Source organism: Cetorhinus maximus, chromosome 22 (assembly GCF_964194155.1).
Source record: "Cetorhinus maximus chromosome 22, sCetMax3.hap1.1, whole genome shotgun sequence".
NCBI classification, from domain to species: domain Eukaryota; kingdom Metazoa; phylum Chordata; class Chondrichthyes; order Lamniformes; family Cetorhinidae; genus Cetorhinus; species Cetorhinus maximus.
In genome coordinates, this window is record NC_135900.1 from 7,555,771 (window position 1) to 7,583,701 (window position 27,931).

Below are 27,931 nucleotides of genomic sequence, written 5' to 3' on the forward strand. Positions count from 1 at the left end.
AGTCCACTTTCCTGTCTGACAACCCCCCTCCCCCATAACCCTTGGCTCCCTTGTCAATCAAAAGTCGATCTAACTCAGCCTCGAATATGTTCCAGCCTCCACTGCTTTCTAGGGAAGAGAATTCCACAGACTAATGGCCCTCAGAGATAAAAAAAAATCTCCTCATCTCAGTCTTAAATGGGAGACCCCTTATTCTTAAACTGGGTCCCCCTAGTTCTAGTCTTCCCCACAAGGGGAAACGCCCTCTCGATATCCACCCTGTCAAGTCCCCTCAAGATCTTATATATTTCATAGGACTGCACATGAGAACTGCAAGTGTTCAGAAAGTGGGCGTATTGGCAAGCTGAGAAGGAAGTCAGTCGAACGTCTAACTTATGTCACATTCTCAAGCAGCCACATGAATAACTGTCACAGGCTTTTTTCATCCTCATAGCCAGAGTGATGTGTAATTACAGTAAAGTTGGAGCATGCTATTATACTACTGCCTGCTGATCCCAGGCCAAGTGACTACACAACGGAATGCACAGCTGATTGTGCATCTCCACAGGTTACACTGAGTGTAGTGATGAGGCAGTACACTGTCCGGCTGTACACTGACTGATGTAACAAGCAGCGACGTTCAAAGGACTCGTACGACATGTCGAGGACGACGACAGGGCAGAAATTCTGCACTAACGTTCACCCCGCAGTTTATATCCCTGGAGCATTTTGTGGGTTATTAAATGGGGGGCTCTTTGCCACGTAAACGCTCCCTGGCTGCAAAGACTCCTGACGAGAGACTGTGACAACCCTCAGCTCCTGCTACTCAGGATTCCGGCTGCTCGGAGCTGTACGTGCTGTTTCCAATGCAGCGCAGACCCAGAACTTCACTGCACTGCTGTCAAAGGGCAGAGAATAACAGCCTTAGGTGATGGGGCTGAACATAATGCATCTAAGTTTGCTGACAATGCAAAGATAAGTGGGACAGTAAGCAGTGAGCTATGGACAGGTTGTGAATGGGCAAGAGCATGGCAGGTAGGATACAATGTGGAGAAATAAGAGATTAGCCACTCTGGAAGGTAAAATTGAAAAGCAGAATATTTTTTCAATGGTGAGGGGATGAGAAATGTTGATATTCAGAGAGACCTGGGTGTCCTTGAACTCGAATCACGAAAAGTTAACATGCAGGTAAGAATTAAGGAAGCAAATGGCATGTTAGCCTTTATTACAAAGGAATTGGAGTGTATGGGTAAAGAAATCTGAATAAAATTACATTGGGCTTTGGGGGGGGTGGGGGACAATCTGGAGAACTGTGCACAGTTTTGGTCTCTTTACCTAACGAAGGGTATATTTGCCTTAGACGGAGTGCATTCCTATGACAGATCAGGCTACATTCCTTGGAGTTTAGAAGAATGAGAGGTGATCGCCTATAAACATATAAAGCCCTTAAGGGGCTTGAAAGGGTAGAGAAAATGTTCCCCTGGCCGGAGAGTCTAGAACATGGGGTCACAAGGGGGCAATCATTTGGGACTGAGACAAGGAGAAATTTCTTCTCTCAAAGGGCTGTGAATCTTTTGGAATTATCTACCCCAGAGAGCTGCCATTGAGTATGCTCATAGATTTCTAAACGCTAAAGGAATCAAAGGATATGGAAATGGGACAGGAATGTAGATAGAAGGTAAAAGATAAGCCACGATCTGACTGAATGGAGAAGCAGGTTCAAGGGGCTGAATGGTCTCCCCCTGCTCCTGTTTCTTATGTTTCTATGTAAGTAAGGAGGCCTCTCTGTGCCAAATACGAGACTTAAATTACACTCAACTTTGGAGCATGACTAACGTCAGCTAACTTTAATACCAGGGATAAGGGAACAACCGAGGTAATCGCACCATCTCCAGCCACTTTCAGTGATTTGTGCGTTGGTCTTTGCATTCATTGGTGACACATTCAACTCTCCACATGCAGTCAGTCAACCCCGGAGAGGAAAAAAATCGATCACTTACCCAAAATATTAGGTTGAAAAGAAACATCAAGTACTTCAGACAACACAAACAGCCTCTTGCCATGCTGCACTTCTGGAATTCTAGAAGGAAAACAAATGACAGGTCGAGGTAAAACACCACATACTTGCTGCCTTTAGGTGCCGTATATTTGTCACTCTTTACACCAGCTCCTGCCGGGCCTTTCGTGCGGGCACCGGAGTTGCCATAAAAAGCCCCAGCTGTAAATCCACGGCCAAACTGCTGGCCAGAGGTGGACGCTCTACCAAAGTCCGAGTCTCTGCTCTCCACAGATGGGCTCCGACGGATTGAAGATTCCTCACTGCTTGATTTCTCCATATTCTCCCTCTTCACAGTTCTCACATTCAATGTCAAACATGTCTCAGTATTTGGGACAGGATGAAGAATGGCAGGTGACAGGCAGACTGTGGAGTGGGGGGGGATGGGTCACTCAGAGCTGCGAGCTCCACAGTGGGTATCCCTTCTGAAGCGCTCTCCCTCCATTTACAGAGACGTACCGGGGTAGCAATCCGCTCACACAGCCCAACTGCAACAATCAGCAGCTCATGCAACACATGATCAAGCAATTCTCCTTCTGCTGAGCTACGTGAAGCACAGCTGATCTCATAGGTCCTGGAATTCCTGTCCGGGCAGTTAAACTCTACAGTGGTTCATCTTCTCCATGCTCCCAGGGCTATGTACAGTGCATTTCGGGCACTGCAGCTTTACAGACTCTCTGCACCGCTCACATGCTCCTTCTACCTCTAGTCAGCAATCAGCTGTTCAATTCCTCTCTCTCTCTCTCCCCCGCCGATTCTGCTGCACTGCTGTTAAATAACCGGCAGCTGCTGCTGGAGCTTGGATATTCACAGAGCAACCACTGACCCAACCGCAAGGACTAACCCCTTACTCCCCCTATCAGGGGCACACCCACTTTCTGGCAGGTCATCCAATCAAAAAAAGACCCCCCCCCCACCCACAGGGACGAGCGGTTTAATCTCTTCTCTGTGGCTGTACAAGTGCATCCCTGCTGCTGCCAAATAGCACTCAGCTAGCAGAGAGAATAAGGATTACATGGATACAATAATATGAGGGAAGAGAGTGTGTGCACGTGAGTACTCCTGGCATCCAAACTCAGACCATTCCTCAGGTCGATCCAATCCAACACCGACTGACAGGTTGTTCAGGGTTAATGCAGAAGTGAATCCATTGGCAGAATATTAAAATTTGCCCACGTGCTCGATTTTAATAAATTCAAGCAAAGCATACGTAGACGACAGGTACCAGGGAATTACTGAAGATTTACGAAGAGTATCAGGGCTTCTTAAAAATGCTCAATCGCTCGAGTCGGAACAGCCAATGTGAGAAGGAATTCCCAGAGATTTAGGTGACCTTCAATATATTAAGCTTTTTTGTTTTTTTTTTGACAAATTCTTCACTAACTTTGGGAAACTTTAGCCAGTTTCACTTTTGTGATCTTAAACAAGGAACAAAATTCTGACCATGCACAAATTAGCTGGTGGCGCTTGTCCTCACATCAGGAAGAAGGGACTGGGGAAAGGTGGGGATGCCTGCCAGACAGTTTTCCCATTATTCTATCCCCCCCCGCCCGCCCCCCCAAAAACAATCCCAACCTGGAAACAGGAAACTGGATGTCTCACTGGTGCACTTCAGGAGTGAAAACATCAAAACAGAGCTCGGCACATGCATCCAGGGCAGAAAAAACTCATTCTGAGAGCCACATTCTCAGCCCAAACATATTCAGAAATGTCCCACTACACCTCTTTGAAACTTCCATTTATAAGTTCTGCAACAATACAGGAGAGCACCCTTTTTTTAAAGTGTGGGGAAAACACCACATTCATCCATGCTGTCATTTATTGAAAAGGTGTTTGATTCAGCCTTATCAATAAAAATAGAAACTGAGAATATCCGGTTTTATTGTGGTTATTAACCTTGTTTTCTTTTAGCGCAACAATCTCAAACTCCAATGCTGCAGAGAATAAGCACTGAAACAGGCCCCGTAGAGCAAAGCCTGGGTTAACATTTGTGAGGCTGACAGAGACATCTTCAAATCAATGATTCAAAGGCACTGTGTCAATGGGGCAAAGAACTGTATAGTGCTGTCATTATTCACACCTTACACTCCTCTATCCTGGTAACTTTAGACCTGTATAGCTCAGTACGGTCTCTATCGCAGTGACTTTAGACCTGTATAGCTCAGTACGGTCTCTATCCCAGTGACTTTAGACCTGTATAGCTCAGTACGGTCTCTATCCCAGTGACTTTAGACCAGTATAGCTCAGTACGGTCTCTATCCCAGTGACTTTAGACCTGTATAGCTCAGTACGGTCTCTATCCCAGTGACTTTAGACCTGTATAGCTCAGTACGGTCTCTATCCCAATGACTTTAGACCTGTATAGCTCAGTACAGTCTCTATCCCAGTGACTTTAGACCTGTATAGCTCAGTACGGTCTCTATCCCAGTGACTTTAGACCTGTATAGCTCAGTACGGTCTCTATCCCAGTGACTTTAGACCTGTCTCGCTCAGTACGGTCTCTATCCCAGTGACTTTAGGCCTGTGTAGTTTAGTGCTGCTTTCATATTTACAGTCACTTGGTAGTACAGAACTTAAATATCACTGTAAAGAGAGACATGTTACTGAAGTTTTTCATCTTGCACTCATCAGGACAGACACAAGAATACCAAATTTCAAACAATCACAGCAATTTATACTACAGGAGAAAGGGTTGCTGATTGGTTGGAAAGTCAACTCTGACTGGCCAAGGCACTGCCATGGAGAAAGCAATGAGGAACGAGAGGCTCCCCAAGCTCCTGGGTAACTCAAGAAAGGTGCAAGGCTTGGACATATTCCTTTTGTTTGCAGAGAACAGGTCCCTGCGTATCCATGTATTTCACTTTCTCATTAGCAGCAATAAATGCTGCCAGCAATGCCCACGTCCCAAGAATGAATAAAAAAATACATTGTCAAAATCCCACCAGGGCAGTTTAAGAATTTGAAGTGAGTTTAAATAAAAAGGTGGTCTCAGTATAAAAGCGACCACGAAGCTGTTGAATTGCTGTAAAAATCCAACTAATTTGCGAATGTCTTTTTGGGAAGGAAATCAACTGAGCTCAGCCAACATGGGCCTATATGTGACTCCAGTCCCTCACATGTGGTTAACTTTTAATAGTCCACTGAAGTAGCTTGGCATGCTCCCACCACCTTCTCAAGGGCAATTGAGGATGGGCAATAAATGCCACCCCAGCCAGCGACACCCACGACCCGAGAATGGATCAAAAAAGTAATTAGTCAGAACTAATTAACAAACCAAGTGAACAGTGAGCACAATATGATTGAATTTGATAACAGATTTGAAAGTTGAGGGGCGAGGAGGAGCTGTGGTCACACACCAGGGTTTTAAATTTAAGTGAGACAAGCTTCAAAGGCCTGAGAAATGAATGAACCGCAATAAATTGGGGTGAGCTGTTAATGAGCAAACCTACAGAGAAAGGGTGGGAACCCTTCAAAAGAATATTTGGTTCAGCACATCCTTAAAAGACAAAAAGTTCCACTTGTGCAGTGAAGTGGCCTGGGCCAGTAAATAAAGTAATGAGGTAAAAGTGGTAACCCCGCAGATTGAGAGAGAGCAATAACACACAGCAAAGAGAAGGGAAAAGGTGTATGAACTAAAATTCACACGCTTAGGTGTGTGTGCGCGCATGCATGCGTGTGCACACACATCATATCACATATTATATACTTTATATAAATTTTATATCTTAAAAAAAGAAAAGCAGGGGCTACATTAGATAACTCTGAAATAGGTAGAGGGGTGCTGATGCACAATATAATCTGATAATTGCAATACACACAGCACGTCCTGCTCATTAGACTGACGGCTGTCTGCAGACAGCGATAACTGCACTTTTCATTGGTCGGACACATCAGCAGGAAACCAATATCACGAGCGGCCAGCCCCACGTAAAGCTAACCTGCACCTCTTAACACTGCAGCAAGAAGGGGCGCTGGGAGTCACGGTTTATGAGAACCTTTCCTGGGAAGCAGTGAGGAATCACGCAGCCGGGGAAAGAGCAGACTGCAAGGCTTTTGGATGCTGGGCTGGAGGCCTTTGCGGTAGGGGTGGAAAGAAGGAGAGATGTCCTGTATCGGAGAGGCAGCAGGTCCTCTAGGGGCACACTCAGCAGCCAGTGGAAGCAGATAACCGTGGAGGTCAAAGCCAGGAATCAAGCCCCGAGGACCTGAATGCAGTGGCACAAGAACTTGCCCTCTAACAGCACTGTGTGGGTGTACCTACACCACATGGACTGCAGCGGTTCAAGGCGGCAGCTCACCACCACCTTCTCAAGGGCAATACTGGTCTAGCCAGCAACACTCACATCTCATGAAAGAAAAAAACTTTTTTTTTAATGTTCAATGCCTCACATGAGCCTCCAAGGTCAATGAATGCATTTTCAAAAGCCACGTTCCACTAACTGCACCACTAGGATCAGCCATTGCCCAGGTCACCACACCCCTGATGTCAGCTGTCCCTCGATTCGAGGATGATGTCTATTCAGGGTCATGAGTTCCTGCCATGGATTTTCATGTGACTAAACAGGCCGATTTTCGACCCACAGATCTTTGGGTACATGGGGTAGGACGTCTCGCAAGATAGTGAGATCCTGATTGCAGGGTTTACTTCCTTTTGTTTCCTTCTCTGTTGCTACTCTGCCTCATGATTAAGGTGTTGCGTTGTGACTCAAAGCATGATGCAGCTTGATGGACAAGTTGTCGCTGTTCTGAATGAATGGTAGCAAGCTCCTCCCGGTCATTAATGTCAAAGCTGCCACGCTTGAAGGAGAGCTTCAGAGTGTCTTGGAAGCATTTTCTTTGTCCTCCGCTGCAGCATTGACCATTTAAGAGTTGAGGAAACAGAGCCTGTCAGTGGAGATGGTTTTTGCCATCTGGACAGCATTCAGTGCATCGGAGTTAATTCTGCAGGAGTTTTGCCTGATGCTCATGGAGCTGACTTCAAGGAGGACACTAGTGTTTGTTCGATGGTCCTCCCATCGAATCCAGAGGATGCGGAGGAGACTTGCTGATGGAATCTCTCTAGCGCTATTACGTGTTGTTGATTCACAGTCCAGGTCTCACTGCAGTGCAGGAGTGTAGTGACAACAGCTGCTCTGTCCACGAGGGGGCAGAATGTTTCGCTGAGCGGGCAGGCATGACATCCCGACATCATCGCGCACTCGCACGATATTTCGGTCGGCGGGCGCGTGCAGCAGCTCTGTACCTCAGAGAGCTTTCCCAACGGGTACCCACGCGTATGCGCGAAGTTCGCCCTCGCCCTCCTCCCATCCCCCCTACCCCCACACAGGCAGCGCTCAAGCACGCGTTTCATGCTGGGGTGAGCCTTAATTGGCCGGTCAGTGTGAAATCACGCTCCGGCCCCGAGTGCAGGCGGTGGCGGACTTCCCGATCGCCCCCGCCCGTCCCCGCTCAACGAGGGCAGAAATTCTGCCCTAGGATTTTCGTTGACTTGCAGAGGTCTTTGTTGTCCATCACTCGCTGCTGTAGTTGTCGATGGCTGGACTGGTGCAGCACGTTCAGTGTTGAATCTCCTCGTCAATGGTGGTCTTTTGAGAGAGGTGGCTGCCAAAGGATGGGAAGTGGTCATCATTTCCAGAGTGTCTCTCCTTCAACATATATGGGAGGTGGAATATTTGGCTGACCAGGTGTGGGTTGATACATGAAGTTTGTTTTGCCAACATTTCAGGATTAGCCAAGTTTCCCGTGTGCAGAACCAGCCCATCCGGTTCACTCATGTCCCTTTAGGGAAGGAAACCTGCCATCCTTAACTGGCCTGGCCTACATGTGACTCAGATCCACAGCAATCTGGTTGGCTCTTAAGTGCCCTCTGAACAAGGGCAATTAAGGATGGGCAACAAATGCTGGCCTAGCCAGCAATGCCAACATCCCATGAACGAATTGTTAAAAATTGAAGAGACTGAAGGCAGCATTCCAGCAGCTCAAGGCTGACGCCAAAAGATAATTCCGGAAGATAAAGGGCATGTGGTGAGGAGAGAAAGCTCAAGAGATGCAACAACGTACTGACCACCATGACATGCAAAGCTTTTTTGAAGCCACCAGGGGTGCTATGTATAGATCAAGGTCAAATAGACAAAACCCCCTCCGTTCCTAGGATGGTATTTCACTTCTTAAGGATGGCAATGCCATTATAACAATACTGGGAAGAGCCTTTGAATAGCTCCCCAACCAGGAATCCACATGAGTAGCTAATGCTCTCCATGCTATCCCCAGTACGCTGTGGTAGAACCCATGGGTGAACCACCATCAATGAGAGAGCTGCATCAAGCAATCAAACCACATCCACATTACTCATCTAACAACAATCTCTCTCAATCAGGCTCATACTTGACATTCGTATGCTTCACCTCATACTCACGCACTTAACCTCACACTCTCATCTCGCAGCTGGCACACACTGCCAGCTATTCAACCATGACAGCCACGTCACTCAGGCTGTGTGACACTCTGACACATTGCATATTCAAAACCCCATGGGGGAAGACAGCCTTGGTCATCAGGAGAATGGCCATTGCTGTGGCAAAGCTGAAACCTTCGATGATGTCCTCATTCCTAACCCCCCTCCTCACATCTCACTCACCCCTCATTCCACACATTCTTCTGATTTACAAGGTGCAGATGATGTAAGCTGACACCACTCACTTTCCCTCACTCGCGGCACCAGGACCTCATCCCTTGCGTCTTTCTCCCTTCAGATATCCAAGTGTTACCAGCTGGCCAGGCAGCGGAAGAACAGCAAGGAGACAGTGATGATGAAGCTAACCCACCACTCCACTTAACACACTCGGCCAGCAGCTCAGTTACAGGCACTGCACATATCTTAGAGGATGGGTTGGGGCAGGATCTGTACCCACTGAGACACTGGGCACAAGTGCACTCCAGCCAGGGCAGAGGGCATGAATTGTGTAGGTGCCAGCTCACCGGAGGGCAAGGTCACACACGGGCAGAGGGCTTAGATACGAACTTTGATGGGGTAACCTGCAACCAAGGTCAGGAAGCACGGAGGAATCCAGGCCTACAAACAATGCTAGTGAGGCTGCGTGCTTGCACTGTCTGCTTACCTCTGGCCATCAGAATGAAATGCATTTAACTCTCAATGAGTTGAGAGCCTCACTGAATCCCTGACACATCAGCGGGCAGCAAACTGTGAGATGTTGTAAATATCTCCAGCTCCGGCCTGGAAGGGATTAGACACTAAGTTCATCACCATAGCTACCTTTGCAACCGCTGGCAATGCCATCCTCGCCCTTCTCGGAGGTTGCAGTTGTGAGGGTGTCCTTTCTGGAGTGCAAAGGGACTTGGGAGTCCTAGTCCAGGATTCTCTTAAGGTTAACTTGCAGGTTGAGTCGTAGTTAGGAAGGCAAATGCAATGTTGGCATTTATTTCGAGAGGACTAGAATATAAAAGCAGGAATGTGCTGCTGAGGCTTTATAAGGCTCTGGTCAGACCACATTTAGAATATTGTGAGCAATTTTGGGCCCCGTATCTCAGGAAGGATGTGCTGGCCCTGGAGAGGGTCCAGAGGAGGTTCACGAGAATGATCCCAGGAATGAAAGGCTTAACATATGAGGAACTTTTGAGGACTCTGGGTCTATATTCGATGGAGTTTAGAAGGATGAGGGGGGGATCTGATTGAAACTTACAGAATACTGAAAGGCCTGGATAGAGTGGACGTGGGGAAGATGTTTCCATTAGTAGGAGAGACTAGGACCCGAGGGCACAGCCTCAGAGTAAAGGGGAGACTTTTTAGGGCAGAGATGAGGAGAAACTTCTTTAGCCAGAGAGTGGTGAATCTATGGAATTCATTGCCACAGAAGGCTGTGGAGGCCAGGTCATTGAGTGTATTTAAGACCGAGATAGATAGGTTCTTGATTGGTAAAGGGATCAAAGATTACGGGGAGAAGGCGGGAGAATGGCGTTGAGAAACTTATCAGCCATGATTGAATGACGGAGCAGACTTGATGGGCCGAATGGCCTAATTTCTGCTCCTATGTCTTATGGTCTTACTGAGGCACAGACGTCTCACACATTGTTCCTTGTTGAGGTTCAAGTAGGAGAATTGTTCCTTCAGCACCTTCGATATGGTCTCCTGATGAGAGCCCTTCTCCCCCTCCTCCCTCTTCCAGCAGCTTATCCAGCTCTGTGCGACCTCTATTCATTCTCCAAGTTAGGCTGTATTCCAAGGGGAATGCTTATTATTGCACCCACGTCTAGGAGCAACTGGGTTGTACAGAAGCCTTGAAATCATCAAAAGCTCCTTCAGCTCCTGCCACACCACTCCCTGTAAGCCTCGTCAACTTGATAGCACCAAGCACTGGAAGAGTGGTAGCAACAGCCAGAAGAAATCAAAGCAACTAACCCGTAATTAGTTAAACATCCATTTAAATAGCGCTGGAACCCCTGGGGGTCCTTGCTGCCGCTGAATGTGTGTTCAGCTGTGTGACATTAGAGTGTGGAGCTCCAAAATGGCAGAACTGGAATTAAATCAGTATCGTACCCTGATTGATGTCTTGATCAACCCACTCTGCATATTTTCAGTGTGTGCCCACTGCCCTCACCAATTTGGCACTTGGCATGATTCACCACAGATACCATTTTGGAGCTCTAGGGCCACTTGCAACGCCCAAAAAATGGGAACCAATGAGCCTAATTTCTCTCACACAAGAATGGTATGGGGTAATGTGAATCAATTAAAGTCAGATGCAGGCGAGGCTATTATGGATAATAAAAGAAATAACAACCTTGTTAAATAAATACTTTCTATCCATTGTCATTGTAAAGGCAGAGGAGCACAAAGAAGCCAAAGATGAGTCAAGAGGAGAAAACTATTAAATTCAATATGCTTAAAAATGGCAATGGGACTTAAGATAGGCAAATTTCCACAATGTTATGGTTTCCACCCAGAATATTAAAAGGTGAGGGGATGGTTAGTCATAATTTTGCAGAACTCTGTACACTCAGTAATTGTGTTCTTAGCCTGGAAAATTGCAAACGTCACTTCATTATTTAAGAAAGGGAGGAACAATGGGAGAAGCCAGGAAAATACAGAGCTGTAGGTTTAGCATCAGTTACGGGGAATCTATCATCAGGGACACAGTTACTGGAAACCTGGATGTATAGAAGGTCATGAAGGCATGGATTTCTGAAGAATAGGTATTGTCTGACTAATCTAGTCCAAAATGTTTGAGGAGGTTACTGAGGTTAGGCGGGTATCCATGTATCCTGTCTACACGGACTTCCAGAAAACACAGGATGAGGTTCCACACAAGAGAATATTGGCAAAAATAAAAGCACGTGGAATTGAAGCTGGCCTTGTGACAGGGGTTAGTCATTGGTTGGTATGTAGAAAATAGCAAATAGAGATGGGGGGGAATATAAGAACGTAAGAAATAGGTCATTCAGTCCCTCGAGTCTGCTCCATCAGTCAATATGAACATGGCCAATCTGATTTGGCCTTAACTCCACTTTCCTACCTGTCTTCCATAACCCTTGACTCACTTGTCGATCAAAAATCTGTCTAACTCAGCCTTGAATACATTCAATGACCCAGCCTCCACACTTGCTGGGAATCTGGAGAGAATTCCAAAGATTAATGGCCAATTGGCAGGATGTAACTAGTGGTGTTCCCCAGGGGGTCTGTAGTTTTTTTTTATTCTTTCATGGGGTGTGGGAGTCACTGGCAAGGCCAGCATTTGTTGCCCATCCCTAATTGCCTTCGAACTGAGTGGCTCGTGAGGCCATTTCAGAGGGCAATTAAGAGTCAACCACATTGTTGTGGTTCCAGAGTCACATGTAGGCCAGACCGGGTAAGGATGGCAGATTTCCTTCCCAAAGGGCATTAGTGAACCAGATGGGTTTTTATGACAATTGATGATAGTTTCATGGTCACCATTACCGAGATTACCTTTCATTTCCAGGTTTATTACCTGAATTCAAATTCCACCAGTTACCATGATGGGATTTGAACCCATGTCCCCAAAGCCTGGACTGCTGGATTACTAGTCCAGTGACATTACCACTAGGCCAACTCCCTGATGGGGGGCCACAGCTTTCCTTCCCCACATGTATTAATGATTTGAATCAAGGAGTGGAGAGTTACTTATCCAATGTTGCAGAGGACATCAAGTTAGGGGGCACAGTATGTTGTGTGGAAGTTGGAAAGGGACACTGATAGATTGAATGAGTGGGCAAAACTGGGGCAGAAAGAATTCAATGTGGGGAAGTGTAACCTAATCCACTTTAGATCTGAGAAAGATAAATTGGAATATTGTGAGAGACTTGGCCCTGTGGAGGAGAGATGGGATTTAGAAGTCCATGTGGTCAAACCACCAAAATCTAGTGCACAGATACACAATGTCAGCAAAATGCTAATGGAATGTTGTCTTTTGTCTCAAGGGGGCTGGGGAACAATGGGGAGAAAAAGTGATGCTACACTTGTATAGAGCTTTGGTCAGACCCCAAGTGGAGTAATTGTGTTCAGTTCTGGGCGCTGTGCCTGAGGAATGATGTATTGGTCTTGGAGGTGGTGCCAATACAGGTTCACGAGTTTGGTACCAGGGTTACGTTATGAGAGGTTGCATAAACTTGGCTTGTATTCCATGGAGCTAAGATTAAGGGGTGACTGATCGAGGTGTTTAAAATGATGAAGGGGTTTGACAGGATAGATGAAGCAAGATTGGTTCCTCTGCTCGGAGGAGCCCAGGCAAGGGGGCATAAATTTTAAAATTAGAGCTAGACAATTTAGAGGTGATGTCAGGAAGCGCTTCTTCATGCAAAGGGGAGTGAAAACGTGCTCCCTCAAAAAGCTGTAGATGCTGGGGGACTGAGACTGATAGATTTTTGTTGGATATGGGTATCGTTGCTTGGTGCAGTGGGTAGTGTCCCTGCCTCGGAACCAGAAGCTCTGGGTTCAAGTCTCTTTCCAGGGCTTGAGGGCCAAGGCAGGTGTGTTCAAAACATGGCCAAACAGGTTGAGTATCAGCCTGTAAATCCTTCCAACCAATGTCTGCGGCAGGCAGTAAGATCAGGAGAGATTCCTGGTCAGCCATGTGGTGAAGGAAATTGGAGCCTCTAGCATCACTATCCATAGCTCCAGACTACAACATGCTGTAAAAGTGTACATTACCACAGCAACTCAGACTCCGTGAGTGAACTGTAACCCACCAAGGGTACTTAGGGTTACTGTACAAAGGTGGGTAAATCGAGTTGAGGTACAAGATCAACCACTGATTGAATAAGGGAACAGGTTTGAGAGGCTGAATGGCCTCTATCCATTATTTTCTTCGTAAATAGTGAGAGATCATTTGCACCGGTTGCTGAGACAGGTTAAGGAAGAGGTCACGTATTTCCATGGTCACAAGGAGAGGACAAAAAATTTGTTCGCACAGAGGGTGGTTAGAATTAAAGTAGAGTTTGTAAAATTACTTAAAACTAGATAGCTGTTTTTGATAGAGGGCTAATAAAGAACATGGGAGTGATGGGATGAGATTAAACAGAGTGCCTGAAGCAGAGAAATGCACCAGCACAAATTGGATGGGTTGAATGGCCTGTTTCCATGTTAATTGTTTGAAGCAGATAACAATGAGAAGGGATGAGCAACTTCAGTTATGAAGGTAGATTGGGGGAGTTGGGACTGTTCTCCTTGGAGAGGAGAACGTTAAGAGGAAATTTGATGGAGGTGTTCAAAATCAGGAGGGGGCTGGATAGAGTAGATAGGGGGAAAACTGTTCATGTTTGTAAAAGGATCGAGAATGAGAAGGCACAGATTTAAAGTGATTTGCAAAAGAAGCAAATGCGATGAGAGAAAAAAAACTCTTTCACACAGCGAGTGGTTTGGGTCTGGAATGCACAGCCTGGAAGTGTGGTGGAGGCAGGTTCAATCAAGGCATTCAGGAGGGCATTAGATGATTATTTGAATAGAAACAATGTGCAGGGTCACAGGGAAAAGACAGGAGAATGGCACTGAGTCATAATGCCCATTCGGAGGGCAAGCGCAGACACGATGGGCCGAAGGAGCATTGAAACATATAAGATCCTGAGGGGTCTTGACAGGGCGGATGTGGACAGGATGTTTCAGCTTGTGGCAGAATCTAGAACCAGGGGTCACTGTTTAAAAATAAGGAGTCACCCATTTAAAACAGAGGTGAGGTGAAACGTTTTCACTCGTGAATCTTTGGAACTCTCTTTCTGAAAAGGCAGTGGAAGCAGAGTCTTTGAATATTTTTAAGGCAGGGGTGGATAGATTCTTGGTAAGCAAGCGGATGATGGGTTATCATGGGTAGGTGGGATGAGGTTACTATCGGATGAGCCATGATCTTATTAAACGGCAGAGCAGGCTCAGAGGGGCTGAATGGCCTACTCCTGCTCCTAGGTCTTATGGCTTCCTTCTGAGCTGTAACATTTCGGTGATTCCAAACACTGAGCAAATAAGTGACCAGGGGAGAGAAAGTACAACAGTGACATGGGCAAAGTGATTAGCGCGAAGGAATCAAACCATTCGTGCATAGTTGGGATGAGTGCGCGGTGGCTCAGTGAGATGGGTTAAAGCTGAGCCCTAACGTGAGCCCGATTTCCACCACACGGCGCAAAACGTTTATTATAACCAACTACCCCTTCAGCAAAACGACCACTTTAAAAGAAAGCTTAAACATGGAGCCGGAATTCAGATAACACAGTTCCACAATTCCCTCAGCTGAACTTACAGCTTACGTCGGTAAGTGAGGAGATAATTAACTGCCATATGGAGGGGATAACTTAAAGACTCTTTATCGCGATCGCCGCTCATAATTTCTTCAGGGTGTGTAAACAGGTTGTGAGTTGTCACAGGGTCACAGTGAGCCACGACGGTAGAGATGTTCAATACGCTCAGTACAATCACAGAATGCGTTTTGCTTCAGTAACTTGAAGTACTGCTAGTTAGAGTAATTGGGGGCAATAAATCAAAGAGCACATTTCACATCCTCAGGATGTCGCTAACTTCACTGCAAATGGAATATTCTTGAAATATAGTCTCCGCTGTTTAGTTAATCTCGTTAGTGATGTTAATGAGGGATAAACACTAGCTTAGGACAGAAGGAAACCCACAGCTTTCCTTCAAATAGCGTAGTGAGATCTTTTACATCAACCCATAAGAGCAGACAGCTCCTTGCTTTAATGTCTCATCCAAAGGCACCTCAGAGTGCAGTGTTCCCTCAGCCCTGAACCTCCAACAGTGCAGCACTCTCTCACTACTGACCCTCTGATGGTGCAGCATTCCCTCGGTACTGACCCTCAGACGGTGCAGCATTCCCTCGGTACTGACTCTCTGACAGTGCAGCACTCTCTCAGTACTGACCCTCTGACAGTGCAGTATTCCCTCGGTACTGACCCTCTGACAGTGCAGCACTCTCTCAGTACTGACCCTCTGACAGTGCAGTATTCCCTCGGTACTGACCCTCTGACAGGGCAGCACTCTCTCAGTACTGACCCTCCGACAGTGCAGCACTCCCTCGGTACTGACCCTCTGACAGTACAGCACTCCCTCGGTACTGACCCTCTGACAATGTGATGCTCCCTCAGTATTGACCCTCTGACAGTGCAGCATTCCCTCGGTACTGACCCTCCGACAGTGCGGTGCTCCCTCAGTACTGACCCTCTGGCAGTGCAGTATTCCCTCGGTACTGACCCTCTGACAGTGCAGCACTCTCTCAGTACTGACCCTCTGACAGTGCAGCATTCCCTCGGTACTGACCCTCCGACAGTGCGGCGCTCCCTCAGCACTGACCCTCTGACAGTACAGCACTCCCTCGGTACTGACCCTCTGACAATGTGGTGCCCCCTCAGTATTGACCCTCTGACAGTGCAGCATTCCATCAGTACTGACCCTCTGACAGTTTGGCGCACTCTCAGTACTGGGGGCAGGATAGGGTTCATGGTAATGGGGGTCATGTGGAATCGGGGTGGGGGAGGGGTGGTTGGGGTTCGGAGGGTCCTGATTTTCAGTGCCACCCTCCTTTCCTGACGTCGGTACCTTGATCAGGCACGAAGTGTCTGCCTCTGAGGAACTCTGCCCCCGCCTTGAAGACACTGACAAGCCTGCTGGGCAGCCTCCTGAGGGCACGGGAAAGCTCCTCAGACACCCCTGAATTATGGCGAGACCGTGGGTGTCAATTGGCTCCTTAAAAGAGCCTAATTGACAACTGACCGCTGCGGCCTGGGAAGCTGCGCCAGTTCCTTCCGCTCTCCGACTTAACCGGGGGAGGTTTTGCTGTCACCGGGAGGCTGGGGCAGGGTCTCTCCCACAATCAGGTGGGCCCGGCCACCATCTTTGCCAGCGCAACGGGCTGGAATATGCCTGCACCCTGTCTGAAGATGCTCCAACTACATTCGTACATGATAGTAACAGCATTATAAATAGCCACGCTCTACCCCACTGTTTAAGTTGCTGCAGTGCTATCATGTACAGTGCTCAGGGTATACATTCTGAGCATTCAAGCTCAAATATAGCCACAGCCTGCTGAGAACGCAGCACTGAACTGCTCTCCAAAAAGACAGACATACAGCAGTCACTTGACAGCCAGGAGATGCCAGTTTGTCGTTACCCTCCCAAACCTGTTGAGAGTTAAGAAAATGAACCGGAGAATCGGCTCTTCTCCCACCCAGTTCCGATTACTCAGATCTCTCTTTGAATCCGCACATCCGATCTCAGGGTAAACTAAGAAATCTGCTTCTTGTGTGGTGTGAAAGCTGTCATTAACACACTACAGCTGCAGCTCGGGAGCTCTGCAGGCTGCTGGAATATCAGCAGCATGGAGAGCAAGTGAAACTGTCAAGCGTGGTCATTTTATGACTTAGTAAAATAGGCATGTATAACCGGCGCGTGTTACGTGCAGCTAATCATGACCCTGCAAAGATGGATCGCAGTTTCTGAAAGCATTTGAACCCCATCACCAGCACATCACAGGTTTTACTTCAAACTAGTTTAATTGAGCATCGCTGAAATAAGAAGCCAACTGCAAATAAGGCGCAGAGCAACACAAGTACTGCAGATAAAGTAGAAGCATAGAAAGGTTACGGCACAGGAGGCCATTCAGCCCATCGTGTCCATGCTGGCCCTCTGCAAGAGCAATTGGGTCAGTCCCACTCCACCTCCTCAGGTTTTATCCAATTTCCTTTTGAAAGCCACAATTGATCCTGCCTCCACCACACTCTCAGGCAGTACATTCCTGATCCTAACCACTCGCTGCGTGAAAAAATGTTTTTCCTCATGTTGCCCTCTGGTTCTCAACCCTTCCACCAATGAGAACAACTTCCCTCTATCTACTTTGTCTAGACCCCACATTATTTTGAGGGCCTCTATCAAATCTTCCCGCAACCTTCTCTTCGCCAGGGAGAGCAGCCCCAAGCTTCATCAATCTACCCACGTTACTCAAGTCCCTCATTCCTGGAGCCATCCATATGAATCATTTCTGCACCTTCTCTAAAGCCTCCACATCTTCATTAAAGCGCGGTGCCCAGAATTGGACAGAACACCTACACTGAAGCTGAACTAGAGTTTCACACAGGTTCATCATGTTTTTGAATGCTTGTAAATTGTATCACAGTCGGACACATGTTGATGTACATCAACATGCACATCATACATAGCCACAGTACAAAGCAATGTTTAACTGTGAATAAAATAAACTACCTATATCTCTGAACTGACAAATTATTGACACTGCTTCCTAATGCCTTCTCTACGCAGCAATCCCAGATTTGGGAATCAATAGCTGATGTGAAAAATCCTTCAAGTTCAGTTTAAATATTGCTTTTGAGATTGATCCTTGCCTTTCATGGGCTCACTAAAGATTTTTTTGAATTATTTTATAGGATGTGAGCATCCCTGGCTAGGCCAGCATTTATTGCCCATCCCTAATTGCCCTTGAGAAGGAGGTGGTGAGCTGCCTTGAACCGCTGCAGTCCATGTGGGGTAGGTACACCCACAGTGCTGTTAGGGAGGGAGTTTCAGCATTTTTACCCAGTGACAGTGAAGGAACGGCGATATATTTCCAAGTCAGGATGGTCAGTGGCTTGGAGAGGAACTTGCAGATGGTGGTGTTCCCATCTACCTGCTACCCCTTGTCCTTCTAGATGGTAGGAATCTTAGGTTTGGAAGGTGCTGTTGAAGGAGACTTGGTGAGTTGCTGCAGTGCACCTTGTAGATGGTACACACTGCTGCTACTGTGCGTCGGTGGTGGAGGGAGTGAATGTTTGTGGATGTGGTCCCAATCAAGTGGGCTGCTTTGTCCTGGATGATGTCCAGCTTCTTGAGTGTTGTGGGAGCTGAACTCATCCAGGCAAGTGGAAAGTATTCCATCACACTCCTGACATGTGTCTTGTAGATGGTGGACAGGCTTTGGAGAGTCAGGAGGTGAGTTACTTGTTGCAGGATTCCTAGCCTCTGACCTGCTCTTGTAGCCACAGTATTTATGTGGCTAGTCCAGTTCAGTTTCTGGTCAATGGTAACCTCCAGGTTGTGGATAGTGGGGATTCAGTAATGGTAATGCCATTGAACATCGAGGGAAGATGGTTAGATTCTCTCTTGTCGCAGATGGTTATTGCCTGGCAATTGTGTGGCACAAATGTTACTTGCTGCTTATCCGCCCAAGTCTGAATGTTGCCAGAGATAAAAACAGAAAATGCTGGAAAAACTCAGCAGGTCTGGCAGCATCTGTGGAGAGAGAAACACCGTCAATGTTTCGATTCCACATGACTCTTCATCAGAGTGTTGCCAGGTCTCGCTGCATGGATACAGACTGCTTCAGTTTCTGAGGAGTCACAAATGGTGCTGAACATTGTGCAATCAACAGCAAACATCCACATCTCTGACCTTATGATGGAGGGAACGTCATTGATGAAAAATCTAAAGATGGTTGGGCCTAGGGCACTCCCCTGAGGAACGCCTGCAGCTAAAGATTCACATCTGGGTTTGAATTAAGGGTGGAATGATTTACAGGTTATTTTAAGTTCAGCCAAGAGGGCAGATGGAACCCCAGTTTAGCACCTCATCTGAAAAACAGCACCTCCAACCGTTCAGCATTCCCCCAGCTCTGCACCGGAAGTATCAACCTGGATTTTAGGGCTTAAGCCTGAGTGGGGTTTGAACCCACAACCTTCTGATTCAAGGAGGGAGTATTACCCACTGAGCCACAGCCGACTGCGTTAGCATTGGAGGTCCATGAATGCATGAATCGAATTACACAAAACTGTAGGAGATTCAGGTACTTCTATCATCACTAACTTTTAGCAAGATAGAAACATTGGTCATGTGTCAGCTGTGGCTCAGATGGTTGTGTGCTCTCATCAAGATCTCCAAAGGCTGACTGTGCGAGTTCCTGTTTGCCAATGACTGTGCACTAACTGCCAGTTCAGAGCTGGACAGGCAATGGAGCATGGATTTGTTCTCCAACGCATATGACAACTTCAGCCTTATGATTGGCACGAAGAAAACTTGAAGTAATGCACCAGCCTGCTCCAGGAAAGCCCTGTCTCAAGCTCAGGGTTTCAGTCCATGAGCAGAACCTGTCAGCAGCAGATAAGTTTACTTATCTCTGCAGTACACTCTCGCAAGCTGTCTACATTCACAATGAGACTTTTGCAAGAATTGCCAAGGCAAGTGTAGCCTTCAGCAGGACTATCAGTCTGGGAATGAAAAGGATTAAGTCTGCCTACCAAACTGAAAGTCTATAAGAGCAATAATCCTGCCCACTCTGCTCAATCCATGTGAGATTTGGACTGTGTACCAGGGTCATGCCAAGGGGCTCAACCACTGCCTTCGGAAGCTTTCGAAGATCAGATGGCAGGACAAAATACCAAACGCTGCGGTGGTCACCCGAGCTGGCATGCCAAGCATCCACACCATACTGAGAGAGTCACAGCTGAGCTGGGCTGGTCACGTAGCCAGAATGCCCGACACTCACTCACCAAAGTGAATGTTCTGTGGAAAGCTCGAGTCTGGGGTGCGCTCTCACGGTGGTCAAAGGAAGCACCACAAGGACACTCAATGCTTCACTTAGGAATTTTGATATCGACTTCAAGTCCTGGGAGAGGCTCACCAGGGTCTCTGCACCTGGCGCAGCCAAATAAAAAAAGTGTGCCCCCACCTTGGAAAGCGAGCGCTGATCAGAGGCAGAGAGAAAACACAAGGAGAGGAAATCCTGAGCCAAAACCCAATCGTCTGCTGTGTCCTGTCTTATCTGCAGCAGAACCTTCCAGGTGCAGTTCAGCCTTAGCAGTCACCGAGGTACCCACCGGACCTATCAAACACCCCAGATGGTGAAAATGGTCATCTTCACCTCAAAGACAGAGCAAGACTCCCTCGTCTTTGAGTCAGAAGGCTGTGGGTTCAAGGGCTTGAGCACACAATCTCACCTGACACTCCAGGGTAGTACTGAGGGAGCGCTGCACTGTCAGTGTGCAGTGCCATCTTTCGGATATGATATTAAACTGAGGCCCCTTTTTCCCCCCTCACACGAATGTAAACGATCCCATGACACTATTTTGAAGAAGAGCAGAGAGTTTTGTGTAATTCGATTCATGCATTCATGGACCTCCAATGCTAACGCGGTCAGCTGTGGCTCAGTGGGTAATACTCCCTCCTTGAATCAGAAGGTTGTGGGTTCAAACCCTACTCAGGCTTAAGCCCTAAAATCCAGGTTGATACTTCCGGTGCAGAGAATGACCTCATTCAATGGGTTGAATTTTACAGGGGGGGTTTGTTTGGGGGGGTTGGGGGGGGGGGGGGGGGGGGGTGGAGTATACTCGCACCCCTCAACACCCCCCCCGCCCCCCACCATTACAAAAGTCAATCACGAAACAACTGACTTAGGAAAAATAGCAGCCCTGCAGTGATAAAACACTGTTGGCAGCCTTAATGAGCAGAGAGTAGGACTTCAGCGGGAAGAAGTCCCGCCCTTACGAGCTGCGGGCCAATTAAGCGGTCCCCGGGAAGAAGAGCAATGGATCCCGGACTAAGGTAAGGTAATGCGCCCCCCAGTGGGCACGGGCCACCACCCCCAAAAGATGTAACCCTGCTCCCCACTTCCTTCCTGCTTCTTCACCTCAGATAGTGAAAAAGCAGACTCCTCACTCTCACCCGCCTGCCCACACCAACCACATTTTGGAGTGGGCAGCATAATATTTCGGTCAACTGGCTCATTAACAGGTTCAAATGCCCGTTAATGACTTCTTCAAAATGGCGGGTGGGCGGGCTTCCGACTTCAGCCCCCGCCGACCCCCTGCATTATGGGGACTGGGTCGGGGGTGGGCAGGGAGCCTGTGGGGGGGGGGGCTAGCGCTGCCCATCATATTTTATGTGCCCACCACTCACCTTTCCGAAAAAATACCTGGCGAAGGGGGAGGGGCCATAAAATCCGGCTCAACATCTCAAAAAAACTAAACAGATTTCTTGGTCATTATCATTTTGCTGTTTGTGGGATCTTGCTCTACACAAATCAGCTGCTGTGTTTCCTACGTTACAACAGTGACCATGCTTCAGAAATACTACATTGGTTGTAAAGCACTTTGGGATGTCCGATGGTGATGGAAAGTGCAACATGGATGCAAATCTTTCTTTCTTTCCGCCCTTTTGCGCCGGTTTTCAATATAGTGCAATAAAAACCAAAAATGCTGGAAATACTCAGCAGATCGGACAGCATCTGTGGAGAGGAAGCCTATGGCCTATCATCCAAATTTACGATACTGTGCTTTTAACAATGTGAAATCTCAAAGCGAGAGCCTTCCAGTGACATGCAGGAAGGATTGTTGTATCCTCGGGTTGATTTACATCTCCCTGGAGCCTTTTGAGCAAGAAAATGGCCCGAGCGCCAATTCTCTTTCTGCAGCCAGAGTGAACACGGAAAATTACAACAAGGGGAGAGATGGGGGCACAGGGACTGCAGGCTTCCACACAGAATCGTGCTATCCACAAGGAACGTAGGGACAGGAGGAGGCTATTCAGCCCCTCAAGCCTGCTGTCCATCTACCCGACTTAGTTCCGTAACAATTAATACACTTGCCAACAAAATCTCAGTTTTGAAACTTTCAACTGGCCCCCAACTTCAACTGTTTTCTTTTAAAGGCCGCCCCAGATTTCCATTACTCTTTGCATGAAGAAATGTTTTCACATGGGGAGGTATTATAGTGGTATCGTCACTGGGCTAGTGATCCAGAGACCCAGGGTAATGATCTGGGGACCCAGGTTCGAATCCCGCCATGGCAGATGGTGAAATTTGAACTCAATAGAAATCTGGAATTAAAAGTCTAACGATGACCATTGTCGTAAAAGCCTATCTGGGTCACTAATGTCCTTTAGGGAAGGAAATCTGTCATCCTTACCTGGTCTGGCCTACATGTGACTCCAGACCCACAGAAATGTGGATGACTCTTACATGCCCTCTGAAATGTAACAAAGTCACAAAAAAGGAATGAAACCGGACAGAACACCCGGCATCGACCTAGGCACCGGAAACAACAACGGCAAACTCAATCCTGTCGACTGTGCAAAGTCCTCCTTACTAACATCTGGGGGCTAGTGACAAAACTGGGAGAGCTGTCTCACAGGCTAGTCAAGCAACAGCCTGACATAGTCATCCTCATAGAATCATATCTTACAGATAATGTCCCAGACTCCACCATCACCATCCCTGGGTATGTCCTGTCCCACCAGCAGGACAGACCCAGCAGAGTTGGTGGCACAGTGGTATATAGTCAGGAGGGAGTTGCCCTGGGAGTCCTCAACATCGACTCCGGACCCCATGAAGTCTCATAGCATCAGATCAAACATGGGCAAGGAAACCTCCTGCTGATTACCACGTACCGCCCTCCCTCAGCTGATGAATCAGTGCTCCTCCATGTTGAACACCACTTGGAGGAAGCACTGAGGGTGGCGGGCGCAGAATGTACTCTGGGTGGGGGATTTCAGTGTCCACCACCAAGAGTGGCTCGATAGCGCCACTACTGACCGAGCTGGCGGAGTCCTAAATGACATAACTGCTAGACTGGGTGAGGGCACCAACAAGAGGGAAAAACATACTTGACCTCGTCCTCACAAATCTGCCTGCCACAGATGCATCTGTCCATGACAGTGTCAGTAGGAGTGACCACTGCACAGTCATTGTGGAGATGAAGTCCCGCCTTCACATTGAGGATGTCCTCCATCATGTTGTGTGGAACTACCACAGTGCTAAATGGGATAGATTTCGAACAGATCTAGCAACTCAAGACTGGGCATCCATGAGGCATTGTGGACCATCAGCTGCAGCAGAATTGTACTCAAACACAATCTGTAACCTCATGGCCTGGCATATCCCCTACTCTACCATTACCATCAAGCCTGGGGATCAGTCCTGGTTCAATGAAGAGTGCCGGAGAGCATGCCAGGACAGCACCAGGCATACCTAAAAATGAGATGTCAACCTGGTGAAGCTAAAACACAGGACTACTTGCATGCCAAACAGCATAAGCAGCAAGTGATGGACAGGGCTAAGAGATCCCACAACCTACGGGTCAGATCTAGGCTCTGCAGTCCTGCCATATCCACTCGTGAATGGTGGTGGACACTTAAAACAACTCACTGGAGGAGGAGGCTCCACAAATATCCCCATCCTCAATGATGGAGGAGCCCAGCACATCAGTGCAAAAGATAAAGCTGAAGCATTTGCTACAATCTTCAGCCAGAAGTGCTGAATGAATGATCCATCTCGGCCTCCTCCAGAGGTCCCCAGCATCACAGATGCCAGTCTTCAGCCAATTCGATTCACTCCACATGATATCAAGAAATGGCTAAAGGAACTGAATACTGCAAATGCTATGGACCCTGAGAATATTCCGGCAATAATACTGAAGACTTGTGCTCCAGAACTTGCCGCGCCCTTGCCAAGCTGTTGCTGTACAGCTACAACACTGGCATCTACCCGGCAATGTGGAAAATTGCTCAGGTATGTCCCGTACACAAAAAGCAGGACAAATCCAACCCGGCCAATTACTGCCCCATCAGCCTACTCTCGATCATCAGTAAAGTAATGGAAGGGGTCATCAACAGTGCTATCAAACGGCACTTGCTTAGCAATAACCTGCTCACTGACACTCAGTTTGGGTTCCGCTAGGATCGCTCAGCTCCTGACCTCATTACAGCCTTGGTTCAAACATGGACAAGAGAGTTGAACTCTAGAGATGAGGTGAGAGTGACTGCCCTTGACATCAAGGCAGCAGTGGACCAAGTGTGGCATCAAGGAGCCCTAGCAAAACTGGAGTCAATGGGAATCTGGGGGGAAGCTCCCCACTGTTTGGAGTCATACCTAACACAAAGGAAGGTGGTTGTGGTTGTTGGAGGTCAGTCATCTCAGCTCCAGGACATCACTGCAGGAGTTCCTCAGGGTAGTGTCCTCGGCCCAGCCATCTTCAGCTGCTTCATCAGTGGCCTTCCCTCCATCGAAGTGGGGATGTTCACTTATCGTTCCACGCAGCTCAACACCATTCGTGACTCCTCAGATACTGAAGCAGTCCATGTCCAAATGCAGCAAGACCTGGACAATATCCAGACTTGGGCTGAGAAGTGGCAAATAACATTCGCACCACAGAAGTGTCAGGCAATGACCATCTTCAACAAGAGAGAATCCAACCATCACCCCTTGATGTTCAAAGGCATTACCATCACTGAATCCCCCACGATCAACATCCTGGGGGTTACCATTGACCAGAAATTGAACTGGACTAGCCACATAAATGCTGTGGCTACAAGAGCGGGTCAGAGGTTAGGAATCCTGCGACGAGTAACTCACCTCCTGACTCCCCAAAGCCTGTCCACCATCTACAAGACACAAGTCAGGAGTGTGATGGAAGCTCCCCTCTTGCCTGGATGAGTGCAGCTCCCACAACACTGAAGAAGTTTGACACCATCCAGGACAAAGCAGCCCACTTGATTGGCACCACATCCACAAACATTCACTTCCTCCATCACCGACACATAGTGGAAGCAGTGTCCCCCATCTACAAGGTGGACTGTGGGAATTCACCAAGGCTCCTTCGACAACACCTTCCAAACCCAAGACCACTGCCATCTAGAAGGACAAGGGCAGCAGATAGCTGTGAACACCACCACCTGGAAGTTCCCCTCCAAGTCACTCACCATCCTGACTTGGAAATGTATCACCGTTCCTTCACTGTCGCTGGGTCAAAATCCTGGAACTCCCTCCCTAACAGCACTACCACCTACACCACATGGACTGCAGCAGTTCAAGGCAGCAGCTCACCACCACCTTCTCAAGGGCAGCTAGGGATGGATAATAAATGCTGGCCCAGCCAGTGAAACCCACATCCCATGAATGAATAAAAAATCGCAGCAATATTATCGATTGGTCCAGCCTCCTCTCTATTGCACGTACCAATGATTACTGAAGATTCCGTGCCAGTAATAGCTCAGCTGGTAACAGTGCAAACTAACCTTACTGATGCTCTCATCTCATCACTTATGCACTGTTTAAGATTTCTCTTACAGCGTTGTACTATGAGAGATACAGACTTAAGAAAATCTTAATTTACATTGTCACCGTGTTCAGGGCCTGGGTGCTGGTTGTAAACTTCCTCGGGGTAATGAGAATGGATGAGATTTTAACTGGTACAGCACAGTGACACTTGAGTTAACAACGGTTTTGCCAATTACAGAGTTATAAATCACAGCCGCAGCACTGGGTAATCACTTTCCCCGAAGGACATTAGCATGTGAAATAGGCTCAACCAATTGTCTGAAACTAAAATTGCCTCATAACTCAAGCTGTTTGTGATTATTGCTTTCAAAGTCTCGAAATACAATAAAGTTAGGGTGATTTCTTGTAATGGAGAAGGCATGTCAGAAGAAATGTCATTTACATCTCAATTAGTTTAGTAGCAATTAATATCCACACTGGCTCCTTTGAAAAGAACAGCTTAAGCTACAGCACAGCAACTCACCAAGGCTCCTTCTCAGCACCTTCCAAACCTGCGACCACTACCACCTGGAAGGACAAGGGCAGCAGACACATGGGAACACCGCCACCTGGAAGTTCCCCTCCAAGCCACACACCATTCTGACTTGGAAATGTATCGCCGTTCCTTCACTGTCGCTGATTCAAAATCCTGGAACTCCCTAACAGCACTGTGTGGGTGTACCTACACCACATGGGCTGCAGCAGTTCAAGAAGGCAGCTCAGCACCACCTTCTCAAGGGCAATTAGGGATGGGCAACAAATGCTGGCCCAGCCAGCGACGGTCAGGTTCCAAGAATCAATTTTAAAAAAAGGTTAATAATGGCTTAATAATGTTGAGAACTGGCTGCTTGATATACAAGGATGTAAAGAAAAGATAGAGTAGAGGGAAAGGGAGCTGGAGTGGCAGTACTGATCAGGGAAGACATTGCAGTACTGGAAAGAGGGGATGGCCTTGAGGGGGCAAGGACAAAGTCCATTTTGTTAGAGTTGAGGAGCAAAAAATGTAACATTATGCTACTGGGGATATTCTATAGGCCTCCAAATCATAAGAGAGATGTAGAGGAGCAAATCTGCAGGAAAATCACAGAGATGTGCAAGAACCAAACAGTGGCGATACCAGGGAAGTTTAATTACCAAATATTGATTAGGATGATGATAGAGAAAAGGGTAAGGAGGGGAAGGGAGTGTTGAAATATGGTCAGGAAAGCTTCATTGATCAGTATGTTCCTGGCTGAACTAGAAAGGTGGTGTTGCTGAATCTGGTGCTGGGGAACAAGTTGGCGTAGTGGCAATCCAGAGGCCCAGGGTAATGCTCTGGGGACCTGAGTTCAGATCCCACCATGGCAGATGGTGGAATTTGAATTCATTAAAAGTCTAATGGTGACCGTAAAACCATTGTCAATTGTCATAAAAACTCATCTGATTCATTGATGCCTTATAGTGAAGGAAATCTGTTGTCCTCACCTGGTCTGCCCTACGGGTGACTCCAGACCCATATTAACGTGGTTGACTCTTAAATGCCCTCTGAACAGAGCAATTAGGGATGGGCAATAAATGCTGGCCTAGCCAGCAATGCCTGCATCTCAGGAACGAATAAGAAAAACAAGGTGGGCCAAGTGGATCAAGTGTCTGTGGGGGGAGCATGTGGGTAAGAGTGATAATTCTATCATAAAGTTTACATTAATATGGAGAAGGGCAAGGAACAATCTAACGTGGAACTTCTAATTAAGGAGAGCCAGCACAGATTTGTAAATGGCAGGCTGTATATGACTAATCTAATTTAATTTTTTGATGAAGTAACAGAGAAGGTTGATGAAGGGATTGCGGTGGACTTTGTCGATATGGGTTTGAAGAAAACATTCAGCGAAATACCGCATTGAAGTCTGGTTAACAAAATCGAGGCTCATGGAATAGGAGTATCAGCATCCAACTGGATAAAACAAATTGGCTTAAGGGCAGAAAGAGGCCAATAGATGGTTGTTTTTCAAACTGGAGGGTGGCAGACAGTGGGTGTTCCAAGGGTCAGTGGTAGGGTTCCTGCTTTTTTTGATTTATATATATATATATATATATATATATATATATATATATAAATAAGTGATTTGGAAAACAGCGTAAAATTTCAAAATTTGCCAATGATACCAAACTCGGAGAAATGGCAAACAGTGAGGACAACACAAACTAACTGTAACAGGACATAGACCAACAGGACAGGCAAAGTGACAGATGGAAGTTAATACAGAGAAGTGCGAGGTGGTACGTTTTTGCAGAAGGGATAGGGGGAGGCAATACATGGCACAGCCCTAAAGAGTGCGCAGGCAGGGCCAGAGGGGCCTACGGGTGTGCACTGATCTTT

General features: G+C 47.3%; 1 protein-coding gene across 11 annotated transcripts in view; it reads right to left on the reverse strand.

Annotated features, from left to right (window-relative positions):
* Positions 1-27,931, reverse strand: part of tspan9a (tetraspanin 9a) — a 197,531-nt gene that overhangs the window by 99,102 nt on the left and 70,498 nt on the right. For 9 of the 11 annotated variants that reach the window (XM_078567732.1, XM_078567730.1, XM_078567731.1 and 6 more), the window contains exon 1: positions 1,980-2,390. In XM_078567732.1, coding sequence (XP_078423858.1) covers positions 1,980-2,315 — 336 coding nt within the window. In that variant the 5' untranslated portion in view covers positions 2,316-2,390. Of the gene's footprint in view, positions 1-1,979; positions 2,391-27,931 lie in introns of those variants that run through there. The other 2 variants (XM_078567733.1, XM_078567734.1) reach the window with 1 other exon arrangement.